This window comes from Barbus barbus, assembly GCF_936440315.1.
Source record: "Barbus barbus genome assembly, chromosome: 21".
NCBI lineage: Eukaryota > Metazoa > Chordata > Actinopteri > Cypriniformes > Cyprinidae > Barbus > Barbus barbus.
In genome coordinates this window covers 1,949,268-1,970,390 of record NC_136749.1, presented here as the reverse complement: position 1 = coordinate 1,970,390, position 21,123 = coordinate 1,949,268, and the positions used below count along the sequence as shown (strand labels likewise).

Below are 21,123 nucleotides of genomic sequence, written 5' to 3'. Positions count from 1 at the left end.
AGTATAAATCCCCAAATCCACCCTGGTGTTATGTAATGTTTAATGCACTTCATGATGTTGGCAGCAAAGAATGGAACATATTTTTATAAGTTAGGTCAAAATGAATCGAAAAGTAATCGAAAAACGTAGTCTGAATACATTACCTAATATGTGTAATCCAACAGATTACATTACTAACTACAATTACCGTTACGTAACTTGTAATCAGTAACGGACTAGTTTGTAAGTGAACTAGCCAAAAGTTTTTAACTGACTACAGATAGACTAAAATTCCCAGATGATTAGTCGACTAAAACTTGATTCATCAAATAACAGGCTCAACTGGCTCAAAATAAAACCACCAAGACTGATTTCACTAGGAATGGGAGAAAAAATAACAGCAAAACATAAAGACTGTAATATATAATGAAAAGATAGAGACAGTTCTTGACATAAACAAGATTTTAAGAAAATACAGAGAAAGATGACGACTAATACAGAGCATTCTTTAAGTGTATTTAAAATCAGCTAGAGTGATCAAATTAACCGCTGTTTTATCTGTTGATAGTGTGGGCATAAATCAGACATACATAATAATAAACATTATATAGAAACACTTTTTTAAGGTGTTATTAATACACATTAATTACTGATTTACACATTAACCTACTAAAATCTGCTTGAAGTACACTGATAACCCACCACAATAACACAGGTGTAAAATGCAAAATGTAACATAAAAGGCTCCAACATACGTGCATGATCAGCAACAAAAATAAGAAAAATATTAATTTAATAAAATACACTCATTAAATATGATGGGAACCTCTTTTTTCCCCTTAAACTGTGGCTTGCATTTATACCTCAACACATATTTAACATTTGTATTAGTCTCTGTATTAGTCTTCACTTACAAACTAGTCCCGAGCCTGCCGTTCGCAGTGAAGTTCACGCCGCCGTCCGCAGCTCTGGCAAGCCCTCCGGCAGAGAGTGTGGCAAGCCCTCCGGATGAAACTCTCTCCAAACCTGTGCCTGCTCCTCGCAAGCGCCATCCAGTGCCAGCTCCTCGCATGAGCCCTCCTATGAATCCGCTGGTCCCGTCTAGGCCTCCTGCGTCTCCGCTGGTCCCATCCAGCTCTCCGTTGGCACCGTTGGTTCCGTCCAGCTCCGCGCTTCCAGAGTGCTCCCAAGAGTCCGCACTTCCCGAGCGCCCCCAAGTGTCTGCGCTTCAAGAGCACCCCCAGGTACCAGCTCGAACCCCTACTTCCCCCAAGGATTTTTTGGGGGGGGGGGGTAGTAGGGCTCCTGCCGAAGAGGTGGGGGCTGGGGCCGCGGTCTCAGTCTCGGTCTCGGTCTCGGAGGCGGACCCGCCATGGCCTCCCAAGCTCCCGGATCCGCCATGGCCTCCCGAGTCTCCTGTTCCTCCATGGACTCCCAAGTCTCCTGTTCCTCCATGGCCTCCTGAGTCTCCTGTTCCTCCATGGCCTCCTGAGTCTCCTGTTCCTCCATGGCCTCCCAAGTCTCCTGTTCCTCCATGGCCTCCTGAGTCTCCTGTTCCTCCATGGCCTCCTGAGTCTCCTGTTCCTCCATGGACTCCCAAGTCTCCTGTTCCTCCATGGCCTCCTGAGTCTCCTGTTCCTCCATGGCCTCCTGAGTCTCCTGTTCCTCCATGGCCTCCCGAGTCTCCTGTTCCTCCATGGCCTCCTGAGTCTCCTGTTCCTCCATGGCCTCCTGAGTCTCCTGTCCCGCCATGGCCTCCCGGAACAGGTGCCGCTCTGGAGGCCAGAGCGCCCACCCCCCTCCCCGTTGGATGGTATATGTTGCGAGGACGCGCCTTCTGGAGGGGGGCGTGATTTCAGACTTTGTTTCCCTGTGTCTTGTGTTTCCACGTGCTCCCTGTGTTTCCATGCCCATATTTGGTATTCCGTCCCGGTCCTCGTTTCATGTCTTCATCAGTTAATTAGCCCCCAGCCCGGTGTTGTTAATTATCTAGTTTAGTCTGCCCTTTTTAAGCCCTGCGTTTCCCTGTGTCTGTGTCCGGTCTGATCATCTTCATGTGGTATTGTTATTCCATGTTCCTCTGTGTCTCCAGTGATCCCTGAGTTTGGTAAATAAAGATCTGATGTAATTCAAGAAGTTCCTAGCCTCCGCGTTTCCCTTCTCCAGAGTGTGTCGTGGCAATAACCTAATATGATTTTTGGAATAGGGCTATGGCCTACTATTTATGGCAAGGTAACTTAAAGTTAACAGGTTTCAATGGTAGTATTCCAAATGCTTTTCTGCTGAAATTACAAAGCTTTATATCAGTGTAGGAGTGAAAGCGAGGGAGAGAAGAGACACGCTCTAGTTTTCTAGAGTCACGAAGCTCATTTGTAAAATGTCACGAGCGCAGCGATGTGCTTAGTCATGGAGAGAGATAGAGATACTGAGAATGCAGGAGGACTGAGAGACTGTGAAGGACAAACTGCATATAGACAACACAGTGAAGACATGAATGAGAAATGAGGGAGAGAGAGAAGCACACAATGAGGAGTGAGAAAGAGAAATATGAGGAGAGTTGAGGGCCTTCAGACAACGATTGAGAAATAATGATCTACAGCATCAACAAACAAGACAAAAAAAAAAAAAAAGAGTTAAAACCCCAAGACATTTCTTAGTTGTCAGTCCAAGGGCCGCTTGCACCACCGTTATATTCACTAGGAACATTTCTGGAACATTTACTATTCATTATTTCTGTAACACAGTGACACTCTGCATCACCGCCATGGTAACCGAGGCAACAACCTCCTCAGGCGGCAGGCTGACCACATCATCATGCTGACTGTAGGTAAACACGGATGCTTGTTGCCAGGGGCAACAGCTCAAATCAGTGGTTAAATAAAGGATAAGGAAGAGAGAGGGAGAGGAAATATATATGTATATATATATATATATATATATATATATATATATATATATATATATATATATATATACATATTTTAATATATATAAAACTAATGGTAAAACACACAGTGAAATTATTAAAACTTAACTAAAATGAAAATGAAAATATAAAAATAAAATCTAATTTATTTTCTAAGTTATTAACAAAACCTATAATAGCATATCAATGATACTAAAATAACAGTGACCCATTCACTTAGTGAAGCTGCTCTGACCTTCAGTAGTTCAGTGCCAGAGCTTTCATCACATGACTAACACTGAGCGCCAGTATTGATGCTTGATTTTTCCTCTACTCTCAGATGGATTGGAGGAGGGTAATTAATAAATAAATACATACATACATGCATACAATGATGTACTGACAAAAGCTATCAAATCACACACTCTCTTCTAGGTGAAATATAAAACGATTTAATAAAGCATATCTACACGTACATGCAGCAGAATCCTCAGGCACCTCATCATAATCCTGCTAGATGAGGGTTTGATTTAAACACATCTGTAGGGTTTATATTAAGTCTCTCTCACACATAAATAGATTTTCATGCACTCGCTCACACACACACACACACACACACACACACACACACACACACACACACACACACACACACACACACACACGACTCATACACACCTCCTACAAAACACAAACAGCAAGATGCACACGCTCTGTAAATCTCGACCCTGCAGTCATTCTGAAAGGATTTTTCATGGATTATGCAGTATTAAATCTGAGGATTATTCAACAAATTGCATTTTTTCTCCCTCCATCCCCAGCCAACATGCAGTCACTGGACCGAACCTCCTCACTGTGTGTGTGAAGCTAGTTTGATATTTTGTTTTCATGCTGGATTACAATATAAAACACACACACACACACACACACACACACACACACACACACACACACACACACACACACACACACACACACAATTTTACAACACAAGCATACACAATATGATTTTTCTTTCTCTCCCAAACATTTCCTTTCCACATTCACTTGTTGCATCATTCATGTTTCCTAGCAACCTTCCATCTTCTATTTTATAGTGTGTGTGTGTGTGTGTGTGAGAGAGTGAGTGTGAGAGTGTGTGACTAATACTAATACAAAACCTTGTTGCACTGTCTATGTGGCTGTGATATTCTGGGGGAAAAAAAAGCAGTGACCTAATCAACTGTTTTTATTCAAGTCAATATTACAGTATGTAATCTCACTGAATAAACTTCAAAAAATTAAATAAAAATTATACCAACAAAATTAAATTGTATAGGTTAAATCAAGTACATAGCTCTTTAAGGTAACACATGCATGCCACTAGTTTTACAGTGAAGATAACATTATGAGGTGTGATATAAATATAACAGCACAGCTCTCCTCACCAAACCTCAAGATCTGTTACTGCATGAGCCTCAACAAGCAGCATTAATAATTTCCCTCTGAGAGCATCACTGTATCATTTATGTATTAGAATGACTGCACATAAAAGAGCTGCTGTTGTTCAGATCCTCACTATAGCAGATTTCCCAGAAGCTGATAAAAGCAGATTCAGAACAGGAGATGCCCACAAACACTGTGGGTCACATCAGTTTAACCCTGTCAGTCTGACAGCTGTATTTCTCTCATTAAGGCAAAGGTTTATTTCCCATCCTCCCACAGCTCTATTCATCTCTTCATTCTCCCTCTGACCTTCCTGAGCTCATTCAACTCCTCTCATCTCATCTCATCTCTCTTCACTGCCCCAATCCCCTAATGCTTCAGAGAAGAGAGAAAAAGAGATTATCAATTAGGAATTGGACAAAAATTGAGATCTTAAACATAAATCTGACTGCAATTTAAAATGGGTATAATAACAAACGTTTAGTTATTAAGTGGGTGTATACATTACTATTCAGCTTTTTAGGGTCATTATTATTTTTTTTAAGTTAAAGAAGTCTCTTCTGCTCATCAAGGATTTGATCCATTTATTTGATCAAAATACAGTAAAAACAATAAAATATTATTAACATTTTAAACAGCTTCTTTCAATATGAATAGCTGTTCAAACGTAATTTATTTCTGTGATGCTCAGCTGTATTTTCAGCATCATTACTCCAGTCTTCAGTGTCACATGATCCTTCAGAAATCATAATAATATGCTGAACATTAAGAAACATTCATGATAATTATCAATGATCCTCCTTTCGCCACAGTCAGGACTTGGCTTCTGACGTTCCTGTTGAATCAGACTCCCTAATCTTGAGTAATGTGTTACACTAAATGTAATTAAGTACATTAATGATATCTGCTTAGTTCTGTTCTGTTAACCCTTGGGGGGTTATTATTATTGCTGCTCTTTTTGCCCAGAATAGAGCCATACTGCCAAACCAAACTGTATGGTAAGTGTCTATCATTTGACAATAGTGGTCCAGACAGAAGTGCAGTCTGTATGGACTATGGAGCTATCTATAAGGACTTTAATTTAATTAATTGCATGCTATGCTGATTAATTATTAGTCTATGTAAACCTTTGGCTATGTATCACATCTTTCAGTTTTTCAGTGTCTTGCAGCATGAAAGCAGTAGAGCTGCAACTAACGAATATTTTGATAGCCGATTAGTTGGCTGATTATTTTTCGATTAATCAGATACAATTTTTATTGACAAAATATGCTATTCCACATGCTGTCCTTCAAACAGATGTGCCAACTGAATGCTATAAACATACTGTATGGTGAACATACATCTATATCTATGCTATACATTATGTGCCAAAGAGTTATAAAGCACAGTTTAAATGGAGAGTTTAAATAGACAAATGGATAAAGGACAGTTTAAATCCCTACACTAAAAATGCAGATAATAAAGAAAAAAACAAACTCAGTGTTAACAGATGAGAGGAATGAACACACACATTCACTCTGAATACATTAACCTGTTACTGTCATTTCTTTATTATGTAAATGTAAGGAACGTCTTAAATTCATATTCAATTACACACTGTAATCCCTTTACAGTTACTATCATAAAATGCTTGAATTACATGCTGATTTTTAAAGCATTGGCAGGTTTTGGGCAGCATGCACCTTTCCCGAAGCAGCTCACTCTGTTTCTTCCACTATTAAATTAATCTAGATTCATTTCGTCCATAGAAATGCGTTATTCAGTGGTATAATTTGATGTGACTGGCAGAAGTTTTCCATGCACGGTGGGCAGATGCAACTAAATGAAAATGACATTCATTGTCACTGATTTGTATTATTGGCTATTTTATCGATTAGTTTTTGCAGCCCTAGAAAGCAGCATGTCAAACTTTTTGATTGTATACTCAATTTTTCTAAGTGCACTAAATTAACAGGCTAGATTGTATGCTATTTATCTGTCATTTTATTCCAAGCTCTAGCTAGTACTTCATTACTGTATATCTCTATGCTACTCAGTCACTGCTCAATCAGAATTCACTGCCCACCCATCCCAATCTCTGCTGCGTGACTGCTGTTTGACCTCTAGCAATCCTCTTGGCTTTACTCTGGACTCCAGCAGCTGCTGCCATTGGCTTCATGTCACTGTTTCTGTGTGCTGTTACAGCACAGCCTCTGCTCCACCCCCTCACTACCCACAATCCATTACAGTCCATTATCAGACAGTGTTTGTCCCAGAATGACCACTGGCAGCGCCGATATGAGCCTCTTCATCTCTGCACTCCAAGAGACACTGCCTGAGTCACTCTGGGAAGGGAGTGGTATAAGCCATGAATATAACTATATCATTTAAATGTAAATTACTTTTAGGGCTGGGTAGTGCATGCAAGTTGTTTTCTAAAAGAAGTTTGCGTGTGTGTGTGTAGATTCAGATGAAAAGCACAGCGTGTTTAATGGCCACTAATTACATTTAGATACATTTAGTGTAATTATATATACATTTAGTGTATAATATATGCCTTCATAAAAACATAAACATGCTTCATGACACACACACACACACACACGTTGGTTTTTGAGGTTTATGGGGACTCTCCATAGGCGTAATGGTTTTTATACTGAACAAACTGTGTGTGCTATTGCCCTACACCAACCCTACACCTAAACTTAGCCCTCACAGGAGACTTTGTGCATTTTTAGATTTTCAAAAAAACACCATTTAGTATGTTTGTTAAGCCTTTTGAATTACGGGGACATAGGGAAATGTCCTCATAAACCACCTTCTCCTTATAATACCTATGTCATACCCATGTCATTATACACATTTGTGTCCTCATATGTCACAAACACACACACACACACACACTTACTTATGTATCCAAATGGGGACTTTCCATAGATTTCTATTGTTCTTATAAACAGCTGGTTATCAATTCTATATAGACTAACCCCACACCCTAACCTCAGCGCTAACAGAAAACATAAAAATGCGATCTACAGATCTACAGTGTAGTTGAATAGGTACACATACCATGATTCATTCAGGAGCTTATTTTTTTTTAACCCGGGTTGATCGCGTCTATAGGAGTATGACACATGCTTTACCATCTGCACCACTGGAGCTGACAATAATGGGCCCTCCTTTATAATGTTGACTAGGCCAATCACACATTGGTGGGTGTAGTTAGTGTAAATAGACACTCCGCGTCACTTAAACTGACACTTTTTTCTTTGATGATGAACCAGCCAGGCCGACGGCCGCTGGATGGACGGCTGTTCTGGACTTCTCCAGAACGTCCAGATGTCCAGTCCGCCCCTGGTTATCGTTATAGTTAACATTTGTTGGTGTGAAATTAACTAATAATTACACTAATATAGTTATTGTTGTGAGTTGGTGTGGACGTTAATGTAGTTATCATTTTAAATATCATCCAATGGTGCTATCGCTATAACAGTAGTTATCGTTATCATTGCAGTTATCATTATCGTTATAGTTATCATTATGGTTATCATCCACTGGTGTCAATGCTAATATAGTTATAGTTATCCTACCTGGTATCCCAGGTATCCGACCTGAACTCATGACGAAAACGTACATGTGGGAACTTTACTTTACTGAAAGCACGAAATTAACATGAATGAACATCAGAAAGTATTTATTTCAATCGCGGAACACACCATTTTTCAAGTTTAAGCCCACCGGAGTTGATCTACTCTCCTGTCTGATTTGTGGTTAAGGCTAGAAGGGATACAGCTGGGGCTACTAGGTCAATATAGCATAATTATAGCACACATCAATATAGCATAATTTTTTTCACACTGTACAACAATAAATACTGTTTTTGCACTATTGTTTAGGGTTAGGGCAGGTGCAGACGTTAATAAACACAATCTAATAGGTAGAAAATAGGGCCGCCAATCGATTAAAATATTTAATCGTGATTAATCGCATGATTGTCACAAGTTAACTTGTGATTAATCGCAACTTAATCACACATTTTTATCTGTTCTAAATGTGCCTTAAATTAATACTTTTCAAGGTTTTAAATTAATACACTAATCAACATGGGCATGAACAAATATGGATACTTTATGCAAATGTATGTTTATTATTAGTGAAACCATAGTCAACATAGAGCATGAAGACTAGACATGTTTCAGAGGTCATAGATGTTTTTCAAAGAACTTGTTCATGTCTATTAGACACATGAAAAATTAATATAGAAATACCAGGTTCCCATTACTTCTCTTTACACTGAGCAATTTACTTACACAAGCCTGTTTACATTTTCGCAGGACAGAGCAGCTCACTTCTTCTGAACATGCAAAATGTATATTTATTATTTATTATTAGATTTTTTTGCCTCTCTGTACCCACATACTGTATTTTGATGCTGCTAAATTCTCAATAAAACTGTTTTCATTGATATATTTTGCTCTTTCTGTTGTCAGACAATGGAGTGAATATGAAAGTGACTGAAACGCGACCCCTTAAGACTACATAACCAGGTCTCCCTTCCAAGATGTTAATCTGCACAAAAATCCTGATAATCGAGCCGTCGTCTGATACAATCAAATAGGCTACACATAATCTAAAGACAATAGCTGTGTATATTTTGGCTATACTTGCAAGTAAAATTAGATAAGCAACATAACATCTTGTTTAACTGAAAGTGCTGCTCCTCTCCACCGCTCGCTGAACAATGCAGATGCACAGAGAGAGAGGTGTGTGCGCAGCGGGAAAGAGAGACCTCACACTCACACGGCAGTACCGGCGAGTCTCAGAAACTAAATAAGGCAAACCCTAAAGAGGTGCTTTTTTCGAAAAAACAAAAAAAGGGGGGTCTGAAAAGTCACTAAGTTGGCAACATTGTGCAACCCCATTTCTCCAACTACGGGCTAGGCCACGGGCCAAACAGAAAATAAAGTGTTACCAAATTTGATTTAATGTTTGTTTCTGGCTGTAGCTGTTGGACAAGATGGCGGATTCTGCGTTATGTTTGGTCAGATCGCCTATCAATCAAGCTCTTTGCGAATTGGTCAATGGGCCTTAGGATGCTAATCCTGGGGTTCGAATCCCATGAAAAACATGACTCACGATGAAAGAGCTGAAAGATGAGAGATAAAAAAACGGCATGCTTGCAATTGCGTTTTTTTTTGTGTGTGTCACATTCGCTTTTGTTCATACTAGTGGGTATGTTTAGGTGTAGTGCAGATGGTATGTTATTTTAAAACGTCACAGAGCATGAGAGTTATAGCACCACTCAATGGACATTTCACATCGAATATGTCACGAAACTTACTGGGCGGTGTAACATGCTGTTGTCTCACAAGACACACGACGAAGGAGTAACTTCAAGAACAGTCTTTTAATTCTAATCCACACAACACGTTTAAACAAATAATAACTGACGAGGACAGAGCAGAAATGTGGAGAATTTATACAAAAGCAAGAGAGAGACTAATGAAATAACTGAATGAACACAGGTGAACAGAATAACTAATCAAGGCAACTCAGTAAAAATAGGTCAAAGGAACAAAAGACAGGAGATCCCAGAGTTTCCAGAGGTAAATTTTTGTCATGAGACCAGGTTTCAGTTATCCGTTGGTGTGGACACTAATATAGTTATTGTTATCAATTGTTATCTAGTTATTATACAGCTATTGTTCTTGGTGTGAACAGGACTTTATTCCTAAAACATCCACAAAGAGCATATGCAGCAGTGATGAGATACAGAGAGAGATGCTGTGTTATTATCACTACTGCTGACCAAAGTCAAATAAACATCCCACAAATGTCCTGTTGTGAAAACACACACACACACACACACACACACCCAGACGCATTAGAGAGTGAACTGCTCAAAGCTGCAAGCAGTATAATGTCTGTCTTTGGCTGCCCTCAGTTATCGCCCATTGTCTTGTTGTCTTTCCTGAAATTAAACCAGTTTTTGTGCTTCAGTGATGCACAGAAAGGGCCATCTGTCACTCTCAACCAGGGATCGCCTGTATTTCAATATAACATCTGATAAAATATCAGACCAATATCACTTTTGAGCAAATAACAGGACAGAAATGAAGACAAAAATGCGGAAATACAAAAGGTCAAAAAAGACATCATATGGGGGACAGAGACAGAGTTTGCAACAGATTAGGAGGAAAGAAACAGAAGAAAGGGTGTAACTCTCCATCCAAAGAGTGTCAGAGAAGCAGAAGGAGGCAGAGTGGCAGGAGAGAGAGAAGATTGTCGGAGTGATCTTCAGCTAAAGGTCAGCCTGGTGTCATGCTGCTAATAGGATTAATTACTGCATTTGCACCCCACCAACGCTCCATCCCCCTGTCATCACTCTCAGTCCCGCTCTGTGACAAACAGCCGCTCTCCGCTCTGCTCTGCACTGTGTTTACATTTTGAAGGCACATTTCTGAGAGCCTGCAGCTTGAAAAGGTGTGGGGAATAATCCAAATAATCTCTGTGGATGCATCCTACCCTACACCTAAATTTAGCCCTCACAGGAGACTGTGCATTTCTACTTTCCCCCCCAAAAAACTCACTCTGTATGATTTATAAGCGTTTTAAAAAGTGAGGACATGGGTCAATGTCCTGAAAAGTTACCTTCGCCTTGTTATACAAATTTCCTCATTTGTCACAAAAACGCGCACACACACACACACACACACACACACACAGAGATGGCAGTACATGAAAGGGGATAAAATGTTTTGAGAGCCCTGTCATGCCCTCCACACACACCCACACACACACACACAGAGATGGCAGGACATGAAAGGGGATAAAATGTTGTGAGACCCCTGTCATGCCCTCCACACACACACACACACACACACATACACACAGAGAGAAAGGACTCACCCCTGGCAGAGTTTTCTGTTCATGAAGAGCACTTTGTGCTTTAACGGCTGACTCCCGTGCACAATACGTCAGAAAGGCACATCCTAAGACAGAAAGACACATTGTTAGTATTCATTGACAGTTTGTGTTTGCAGAGTTTTTATTTATATATTTATATAAATAGACATAATTTTCATTCATGCTAAATTATTGTCATCATCACTCATATTAAAATACTATTATTAATTATATTAATCCATTAGAAGCAATGACCTACATTTTAAACTGAAATTCAATTTCAAGTAGTTTTTGTTCTGTACTTATAGAATATATGCAGCATGATTACACATGAAGAGTGACAGAAATGTAATTTCACACTCATTACATTTTCCCAGTGAGGCTTCTGGGATAGCTCACCCTGAACTCTCTCTCTCTCTTTCTTTCTCACACACACACACACACACACACACACACATACAAAGGCGACTGCTTATGCCTTCATTTATGTGATTGGAAACTCTACGTGTAAAAACACATGCAAACCACAAAGCGATGCAACAAATGCCTCTATATGTGTGTGTTTGAGCCAGTGTGATTTTAATATCTTTGATATACTAAAGTTATGTTTGTTAATATTTTGAGCTAGATTTTATTTATAATATTCTGTTTTCTGTTTCTATTTTCTGTTTTCATTTGCATTAACGTTTTAGTAACATTGTTGTGTTTTATTTTTTTATATATGCATATATAGATTTTAAATGTTAGATTTTAGTTTTAGTATTTTAAATACTTCAACTTAAACTAAACAAAAAACAAAAACATTATTTCAGAGATAATATATATATATATATATATATATATATATATAATGTTAATTAGTTTTACCAGAATTATATCAGTCCTCTGTCGTGTGTGTCATGTCTTTCCGCCTCTTGTGTCCTTATTTGGTTTGTTTCCTGTCCTTGTTTAATGTGATTATTAGTTTATTCTGTTCAGCTGTGTTTTAGTCATTAACCTGTGTATTTAAGTTCCTGCCTGTTCAGTTTTGTGTCGTCTGGTCTACTCGTTACTCCCCGGTGTTCCTGTCTGTCAGCCTTGCCTTGTCTTGCCCTGCCTTGCCTTGATGTCTACATTAAAGACTATTCATTTGAGTTTACTCCTCGTTCATAACACTTTATGGTTTACAATCCGCCATCAAAATGATACATTTACTTATTCTAGCTGTTGTGAGAAAAGGCTATAAAAGATGCGCCACCTGCAGGATCCTCACATGCGATAGCCTAGTAGCCAGGACAACTTCTTTATGTTAACAGACGTGACGTAACGACGCAGCAGCATGCTCGAGTTTCCCGCGAAAACCTACCCGTACCACTCAAATTAGAAAACATTATTATAAGCTAACCGTTGTGAATCGGGCTAAAGCAAGGAGATAGTTTTGAACACTGGCTGGATATGTACTTGCTCAAATGTTAATTTCGAATAATTTTTAACCAAGAAAAGTTACGGACTTCAGATTTAAGTTACGATGGTTTTGGGATACGGTCCACAAGTCTAAGATCGTTTTTACGATCAACTTAAGCTTACAATGCTTTTGGGAAATGCAGCCCAGAACAGTTAAACCTCCTGCTGTTCTTCAGAAAAATCCTTCAGCTTCCACAAATTCTTTGGTTTTCCAGCATTTTTGTGTATTTGAACCCTTTCCAACAATGGCTGTATGATTTTGAGATGCATATTTTTACACTGAGGACAACTGAGGGACTCATACTTAACTATTACAGAAGGTTCAAACGCTCACTGATCCTCTAGAAGGAAAAAAACATGCATTAAGATGCCAGCAAACGTGATTTGAAAGCTGCCGCAAAGATTTTCAGTGAGTAACTACTTTCTCATCATATGACTTCAGAGGATTATAGTGCATGAGTCATGATGATGACCACTTCCTGGAGCTTGACTGGCCATAATTGGAAAAAATGTGGACTGTGTATTTTCTTCAAAACATGCAATTTTCTTCACCTTTTGTGTTCCACAAATGAAATAAATTCACATGCATTTGAAAGTGAGTAGCATATGGGTGAACTATTCCCTTAAGGTCTATCTTCTTTTATCACCTCAGTGACCTTAAACCACTAAGAAATCCACATGATTAAATCCTGGTCAAGCCCCCGAACAGGGTTCATTCAGCCCTGGACGACACGAGCGTAAGCAAACACCCAGAACAGAGTTACTACACTGTAGAGTGGAAACCTAATACTCAACCACAGGGCACAGTTCATGAAGACGACAACAGAGAGAGCTTTTGCTGCTGCTACTGTCGTCTAGCCTACATCGCACCAACCCAGCCCATGACAAAAACATCACTCATTTACACGCATATGCACTAAAATAACATTGCACTAAATATACTTCAAGAAAATGCATTGCATGATGCCCCTGTATGTGGGTGACAAACACATTCGCATTCAGGGTGTAGCATGAGCATATGAACACCACTGTAAAGAAAGGGTTACATCACACTGTTTATTCAAATGCACTCTACGCATGCGAGTCGTGACTGACAAACGCTCAGCCCCATCCCCTCCTGAAGCGTAAACTCATGCATCTCCTTACCTTTGTGCGCGCCTGTGTACTTATCCTTGATCACAGTCAGCTCGTAGATCTTGCCGAACTGCTCAAAGATGGGCTTAAGGTCCTTTTCGTCCAGATTGCGTGGGATCTGCCCGATGAAGAGTTTGATGGCGTCGGGCTCCTTCATTGGGTCGATGTTTGGAGAAAGTCAGAGGCGAGATGAGCGTGCGGAGAGTGAGCAGCAGAGAGAGGATGGAGGTGTGGATGGTGCCTGCGGAGGCGGGGTGTGATCAAAACAATGAATGAACGGATGAATGGATCTTCAATTGATGCATCATTTCTGAGACATTTATGGGATATAAAACCTTATGGTGAAGTGTTATTCCATGTTAATATTAATGCATTAGTTATCACGAACTGACAATAAACAATACTGGTAGAACTTTATTTTAAGGTGTCCTTTTACATGTACTTACTATTATAATAACCAAAAATTTTGCATAATTATATGCATGTAACCCTAATCATAAGTACATGCAGTTAAATGTATAATTACACTATAACAAGGGCACCTTCAAATAAAGTGTAACCACAATACTTGTTATTTATGTAGCCATCCTGGTTATTTATTAAATACACAGTTTGATTTTATTGTTAATGAGGATATCTAAAAATTAACATTAACCAAAATTAATAAATGCTGGGTATTTATATTGGCTACTGTACCCCAAAAATAAAATGAGCTCATATGTTGATTCATAGGCTATATCTGACTTAAAACCAATTAGGTTACAAAACAGTGCATCTTTCTTTACTATGGTTTTTCCTGTATTAAAACAGAAGCATACAAACTGGACGTGAACTGTCTATTTCATAAATAATTAAAAGCACAAATTATGCATTACAGCTCTGAATTCTGAACAATAACGAGAAACAATAGCCTACGACAAAAAGCTCTTGCGTTTGCCAGCAATTATAAATTACAAATCATAAATAGGCACTAAAACAATATGGCATCAGTGCACGCTCTACAGAACAAAGACGGCTATGATTTCTAGCATGATGACAGATCTTTAATAACGCAGATCAATATAAATAAACACACGCATATAGTATGAACGAGCGCATCCTTTGTGTCGGCGGCGGAGGCTCTGAAGCTCTTTGTCCGTCTCCGTTAACTGATAACGGTCCACGTCCACACGAGAGGAGCACACGCACTGATAAATACCGAAAACAGCTCACCTAGAGGGATGTCTTTATTATCACAATCTTCGGATGACTCCCGAGCTCGTAAAATCACAGTTTCTGCCGGGATCTCTGGTAGGCTATATGTCCTGTTATCAATGTAAATTGTGTGTAAGCAATAAAACAATGCACTCGAAATATTCTTTCAGCACACATGTGTTATTCCTCGCATCTCATTCGGCGCGGGTTACTATGTGTTTGCCATTAACGCGTCTTGTGACGTCAAGCCGGTGTCTCCGTCTCACCAGCGCTCGATAAGCTCGTGATGTAACGGGCAGGGAACGTCTGCAATTTACAACACAGATTCGCATTTCAATCAATATCATTAGATCATTTATAAGCTATATGCATGTTTTATCAGTGCGGTATACAGCGATAGAGCAGGCGTTGTTACAGATCCTCCTTTACAGCAACACACTCTGAAATGGTTAATTGAGAATGCTGTAACATACTAGTATGCTATACTAGGAAAAAAAACGTACTTTTCAAACCTTTTTGTTTTAATTAATTTTGAGGAAGCTCAAGCCCCTTAAAATGATAGTTCACCCAAAAATTAAAATCTGCTGTTAATTTACTCATTCTCAGGCCGTCCAAGATGTAGGTGACCTTCTTCTTCAGTAGAACAATAAAGAAGATTTAGGCTGAAACTGTGGTCTTTTGTGATTCATAAGATGCAAGTCAATGGCTACCGTCACTTTGAGAGTAAAAAACAAAACAAATCATATACAGGCAAGAAAAAATGAATGCACATGGCTCCTGACGATATATTGAGTGTTATGAAGCAAAATGTTCGGTTTGTGCAAGAAACTGATCATCATTCACAACCTGTAATCCAGAGCCTCAGGCACACGATGTCCGGCTCACGAATGAATTATTCTTTCGAACCTTTCTTATTTCTTTCTTTCGAATCTTTATTATCGAAAGAAAGACGACAATACTACCTCAGTTTCAGTGGTGTAGATGGTAAGGCACATGCTGTTGGACACGATCGACCCAAGTTCGAACCTGCCTTTTGCCAAACTTTTTTCTCCCTTTTCAGATCTCATATCGCATCGGAAAGGCATTTATTTTCAATAAAAAGGCTCTCAGTCTGGAGCCCTGAGTTTCTTTCACAGACTGATTGTTTCACTTCAGTAGGCCTCAATATATGGTCAGGGGCCACGGGTATTATTAATTTAGCATTGCCTGTATATGCTCTTTGACTATCAACTGCCAGTGTCCTGACATTTTATCCTACCCGTCAGATTGTTCTACCAGGGCTTACTGTGCATGTATATTGCGTAATTTTTCTCAGGCTGAACAACACTGTATTTGCATTACTGTAAGGGTAGGTTTAGGGTTGGGGTATGTACAGGCGTTAATAAACCATAATCTGCATTTTTTGTTGCCGAATTGTATACTACCTACTGTTTTAATGCGAGGTAGCTAATTCTGACGGTAGCACAAATGGACAGAACACATTTTATGAATCAACAACTGCCACAATTTCAGCTAAAGATCTTTACTGTTCTACTGAAGAAAAAAGTTAACTACATCTTGGATGGCTGAGGGTGAGTAAAAATAAACAGCAAATTCTCGTTTTGCATGAACTATCCCTTTAATTTCGCACACGTTAGTTTGTGTTTTGGATGAGATGGTGTTATTGGTTGACAGTCCCTGAGGCTCCTATTGTTCTCGAGCTGAGCTCTGACCGTGGTGCTGAAGTTGCGCGCGCTTTACAACTGCTGTCATTTCTAGAACATCACGCCTCATTGACTAATGTATCCAGGCAGCTCATCATAACGCAATTTACTGTTGGAAGAGGATTTATAAAACAGATTGCTCCGGCTATCTAAATGGATGAAAAAGCCTTTGCAAAATAGATAAGCACGCAACTTTAATATATAATTTTAATTATGTATTAGAACTTTATGCAATTTGACAGCCTAAGAAAGATAATTAACCATATATATATATATATATATATATATATATATATATATATATATATATATATATATATATATATATATAATGGTTTATCCTGCTTATTATTAATAACAAATGTAACGATGTAAAAGGTGGTGCATTTTAACCCTTGCGCTCTCACTTGGAGCCCCTTGACCCAAATGCACGTGCTGGGATGTGACAGGTTTCAGAGTGATTTACTGTGAAAAGGTCACCATCTGCCTCCAGTGCCACCAGATCCCGACCCCTCCTCCTCTCTTCTGAGATCACACATTATGCACGAGCACATGGCCTGCTGCATCATCTCAGGCAGGCCGGTGTTCTTGGGTAAAGATCTACTTTGATTCCAGATGATAATAAACTCTTTTGGAGTCGAGCAAAACGTCACCGGGCCCACTCATCGTTTTAATTATACGCTAGATTTAATTATATCGCATGGACTTGATCTTACCGATATAGATATCGTACCTCAAAGTGATGATGTTACTGATCATTTCCTTGTATCGTGCATGCTGCGTATTACTGATATTAGTTATATGGCTCCGCGTTATCGTCCGGGCAGAACTATTGTTCCAGCCACCAAAGACAGATTCACAAATAACCTGCCTGATTCATCTCAACTGCTCTGTGTACCCATAAATACGCATGAACTAGACGAAATGACTAGCAACAGGGGCACTATCTTCTCTAATACATTAGAAGATGTTGCCCCCCTCAAATTGAAAAAGGTTAGAGAAAAACGTACTGCGTCATGGTACAAGAGTTATACCCATTCTCTCAAGAAAGAAACTGGTAATCTTTTGTGCCAAAAATCATTAGGTTGTTAAGAAAAGATCATGTTCCATGAAGATATTTTGTAAATTTCCTACTGTAATATCAACGCTTAATTTTTGTTTAGTAATATGTATTGCTGCTAACGTCATTTGAACTTTAAAGGTGATTTTCTCAATATTTAGATTTTTTTGCACCCTTAGATTTCAGATCTTCAAATAGTTGTATCTCGGCCAAATATTGTCCTATCATAACAAACCATACCTCAATTTTGAAAAATGTACCCTTATGACTGGTTTTGTGGTCCAGGGTTACATATGGAATCATCACAGCACTGAAACCTCTGCATAGATGACAAAACAGTAGCAGGGTTTTAGGTTTGTTTATTATGAATAATAATTGTTGTAAAATCTGCACACACTGTTTATTCCACAACAAAGCAACATATATGTATAGCAACAAGTTGATCTTGAATTTTTCAAAGACAGTAACTGATCCATATAAGAAAAACAAAATAAATTATATGTATTTTATCATAGATAAATAGCTATGTTTCCTGTTTTATATATAAAAGCATCTTTTTATTCTTCTAAAGAGTAGCTGCTACCTGTCTAAAGGTATGTGATAATATATATAAACTATCAGACATGATACACACCCACGCACAAGGAACACACACACACACACACACACACACACTCATACACACACACACACACACACACACACACACACAACTGATTGTATTTATATACTAGAATGTAATTTTTTTTGCCTGGAGTCAAGTTAATGTGACAAAAATCCATCCCATCTCTGTTATTTCGCATTTGTATATTCAGTTGCTCATTGACATGCTGCTCATTGCATAAGAGATTGTGATTGCCTAGTGGTTATAGATTATGGACTAGTAACAGAAAGCTCACATGTTCTAACACTAGAGAGTATTTTAACCTCAGTTTGATCCAGGGCAATGGTCTCACTATACTGTTTGTATATTTAATTCTAATGCAATGAAAAATCCACACAAATAATGCTGCCCTAAATGCATTCTGCCTGTGCATATATCCACAGCAACCCTTTAGGCCTTATATTACACAATACGAAATGCACAACAAAACTGCGTGGTTTACAATAATGTCTTAAAACCATTAATGCTATTGTGGCTTTGATTCTGTTATGGCCATATTTTTTAAAGAAATAGTTAATCCAAAAATAAAAATTATCTGAAAATGTCTTTACCCTCAGGCTATCCAAGATTAGGATGAGTTTTGTAGAAATGTGTCTCTGCATCAGTGTCTCAGCAATGGATGCTCTGCAGTGAATGGGTGCCGTCAGAATGAGAGTCCAAACAACTGATAAAAACATCACAATAATTAACAGTTTAGAGACACATTTCTACATAACACATCCTAATCTTGGATGGCCTGAGGGTGAGCACATTTTCATTTTTGGGTGAACTATTGCTTTAATTTACAATGTGGGAACCAATAAAAACAGCCAGAAATAACAATAAAGCCCAAAAACACAAACAAAAAATGACAAAAACATGAAACACTAAAAGGACTGATATACATTCAGACAAAACTGAGCAAAAGTAATAAAGACTGAATCAAATAAAGAGAACTGTCATGATGCTCATCTTCTCTTTATAGCTTAATGATGAACCAGATTCATAGTAGATTTCCAGATGTCTGTTCACACTGCACTCATAATCTGTAGGACTGTCAGCACTAAATGTGCTATTTTTAGACAGTCATGAGCATTTATACTGGAATATTTATGTCCTTGCTGAAGTACTGATATCTTAAGGACCATTTAGAGGACTGAGACAAGGCCAAAGACAGTTTGAGGGGAGAATCAATGTTTACGTAAACATGTATCACTGCTCACAAGTTTGATGCAATAAATATGTAATTATGATGCATCTTCATGATTTTAATTGGAAAATCTTTCGCTTTTTTACTTACTAACAAAAGCAGTATGTTTTTAGTGCTAATGCAACATACTTAGGAGTGAAGGACACACATTAATTGATGTTTTATCCGCATGTTTTATCATACTTCGGTCGCACAAATAAACCGAACAAATGAGGCAGAATATTAGTTCAAATACCAGATTCTGTATCCACTTACTTGCAATTAAAGTAAACCGTTATGAAACACTTCATGTGTGACAAAAGCACAAAGGCAACTTCTAGAATTGTTCCCACTTGGCAATATCTTCATATACGTGTCCAGAATGTGGAGCTGCGACTTCAGTGCATTTGTTTAAAGATGATTTAAGGAATGGTTGAATATTTGACAGTATAGTGTACTAAACACCCATCATCAATGGGGAAAGACCTACTGTCAATCATTTGAGATTACGAGCACATATGCGGTAACATTTTAAAACTTTCTTTAAAGGGATCCTGATCTCAGCTTAGTTCAAGTTGGAATTCTCTCCTGAAATTTCTTTTGAACCTGAATGGCCTCTGATTGGCTGTTTCCTCTGATAGGACTATGATTGGCTGAGTTTTGGCTCTGGTGGTGAATCTCTGAACCTGACGTCTCTGTGACTTGTGCAGGGTTAATGTCTTTTGGCCCGCTGGGCACTCTGGGTGCAGGACGCACAGCAGGCGGTCTTATAGTAGGAGTAAACGCAGAGTCGCGCTTGGACCACCATTACACAGTTATGTCGTCTGTCTTTACAGTTCTCATCTACAAAGAGAGAGATGGAAAGAGAGAGAGGGATTATAATCTGAATCATCGTGCAGAATGCAAGAATACTCTCACACACACCTTCGAAGGGACTGCAGGGTATGGTGTTGCAGGAGCGCTCATGCTCAGGTTTGGAGTCCAGATCACAGACTGCGTTGTGCTGTTTGTCTGCAGTGAGACACCGTACCTCCCGCGTCTGCACCCCTTCACCGCAGGACCGAGAGCACTGGACAGACACAGAGAGGAAATCAGTGACCGCAGAAGAAGGGAGGACAGATGGATGGAGAGATGAAGTGGTCCTCACCGTGCTCCACTCGGTGGTGAACCACTGCGGTTTGCAGGGCTGCAGTTCACACGGCTGCACTGGAGATGGTTTCTCCAGGTGTGAGCACTCGCTGGCAGTGCTCACGGTGAAGTCACTTCCTGTCTTCTTCACACAGATGACATCCCTGCGCTGGGTACCGTTTCCACACGCTGCGTTACACTGTTCAACAGAGAGAGTCCAGAGACAGAAGGTGTCTTTACACAGCTGAGGTAAGGCTGCTCTGTGCCTGCTTAAAATTCAGTGTAGTGGTGCATAAATGCCACTTCAGAAGCGTTTCTTTGCCACCTTTGCAGTGCAAATTTGGCAAGAGTGACTAGTGCCAACACTTACTGGCCTATTCTATTCTATTCTATTCTATTCTATTCTATTCTATTATATTCTAGTCTAGTCTT

At 39.2% G+C, this 21,123-nt stretch overlaps 2 protein-coding genes across 4 annotated transcripts in view; both read right to left on the bottom strand.

Annotated features, from left to right (window-relative positions):
- The window catches only part of LOC306886853 (CUGBP Elav-like family member 3), a 38,126-nt gene extending 22,868 nt beyond the window's left edge, over positions 1-15,258 (bottom strand). Inside the window, exons 1-3 of one of the 2 annotated variants that reach the window (XM_079444185.1) lie at positions 14,987-15,258; positions 13,787-14,015; positions 11,201-11,283 (exon numbers count right to left, since the gene is read on the bottom strand). In XM_079444185.1, the coding sequence (XP_079300311.1) occupies positions 11,201-11,283; positions 13,787-13,931 (228 nt within the window). In that variant the 5' untranslated portion in view covers positions 13,932-14,015; positions 14,987-15,258. Of the gene's footprint in view, positions 1-11,200; positions 11,284-13,786; positions 14,016-14,986 lie in introns of those variants that run through there. The other variant, XM_079444184.1, reaches the window with a different exon arrangement.
- Positions 15,259-18,074: 2,816 nt separating this feature from the next.
- The window catches only part of LOC306887523 (ADAMTS-like protein 4), a 71,688-nt gene continuing 68,639 nt past the window's right edge, over positions 18,075-21,123 (bottom strand). For both annotated transcript variants that reach the window (XM_079445308.1, XM_079445309.1), the window contains exons 15-17: positions 20,711-20,890; positions 20,488-20,632; positions 18,075-20,406 (exon numbers count right to left, since the gene is read on the bottom strand). In XM_079445308.1, the coding sequence (XP_079301434.1) occupies positions 20,276-20,406; positions 20,488-20,632; positions 20,711-20,890 (456 nt within the window). In that variant the 3' untranslated portion in view covers positions 18,075-20,275. The remainder of the gene's footprint in view (positions 20,407-20,487; positions 20,633-20,710; positions 20,891-21,123) is intronic.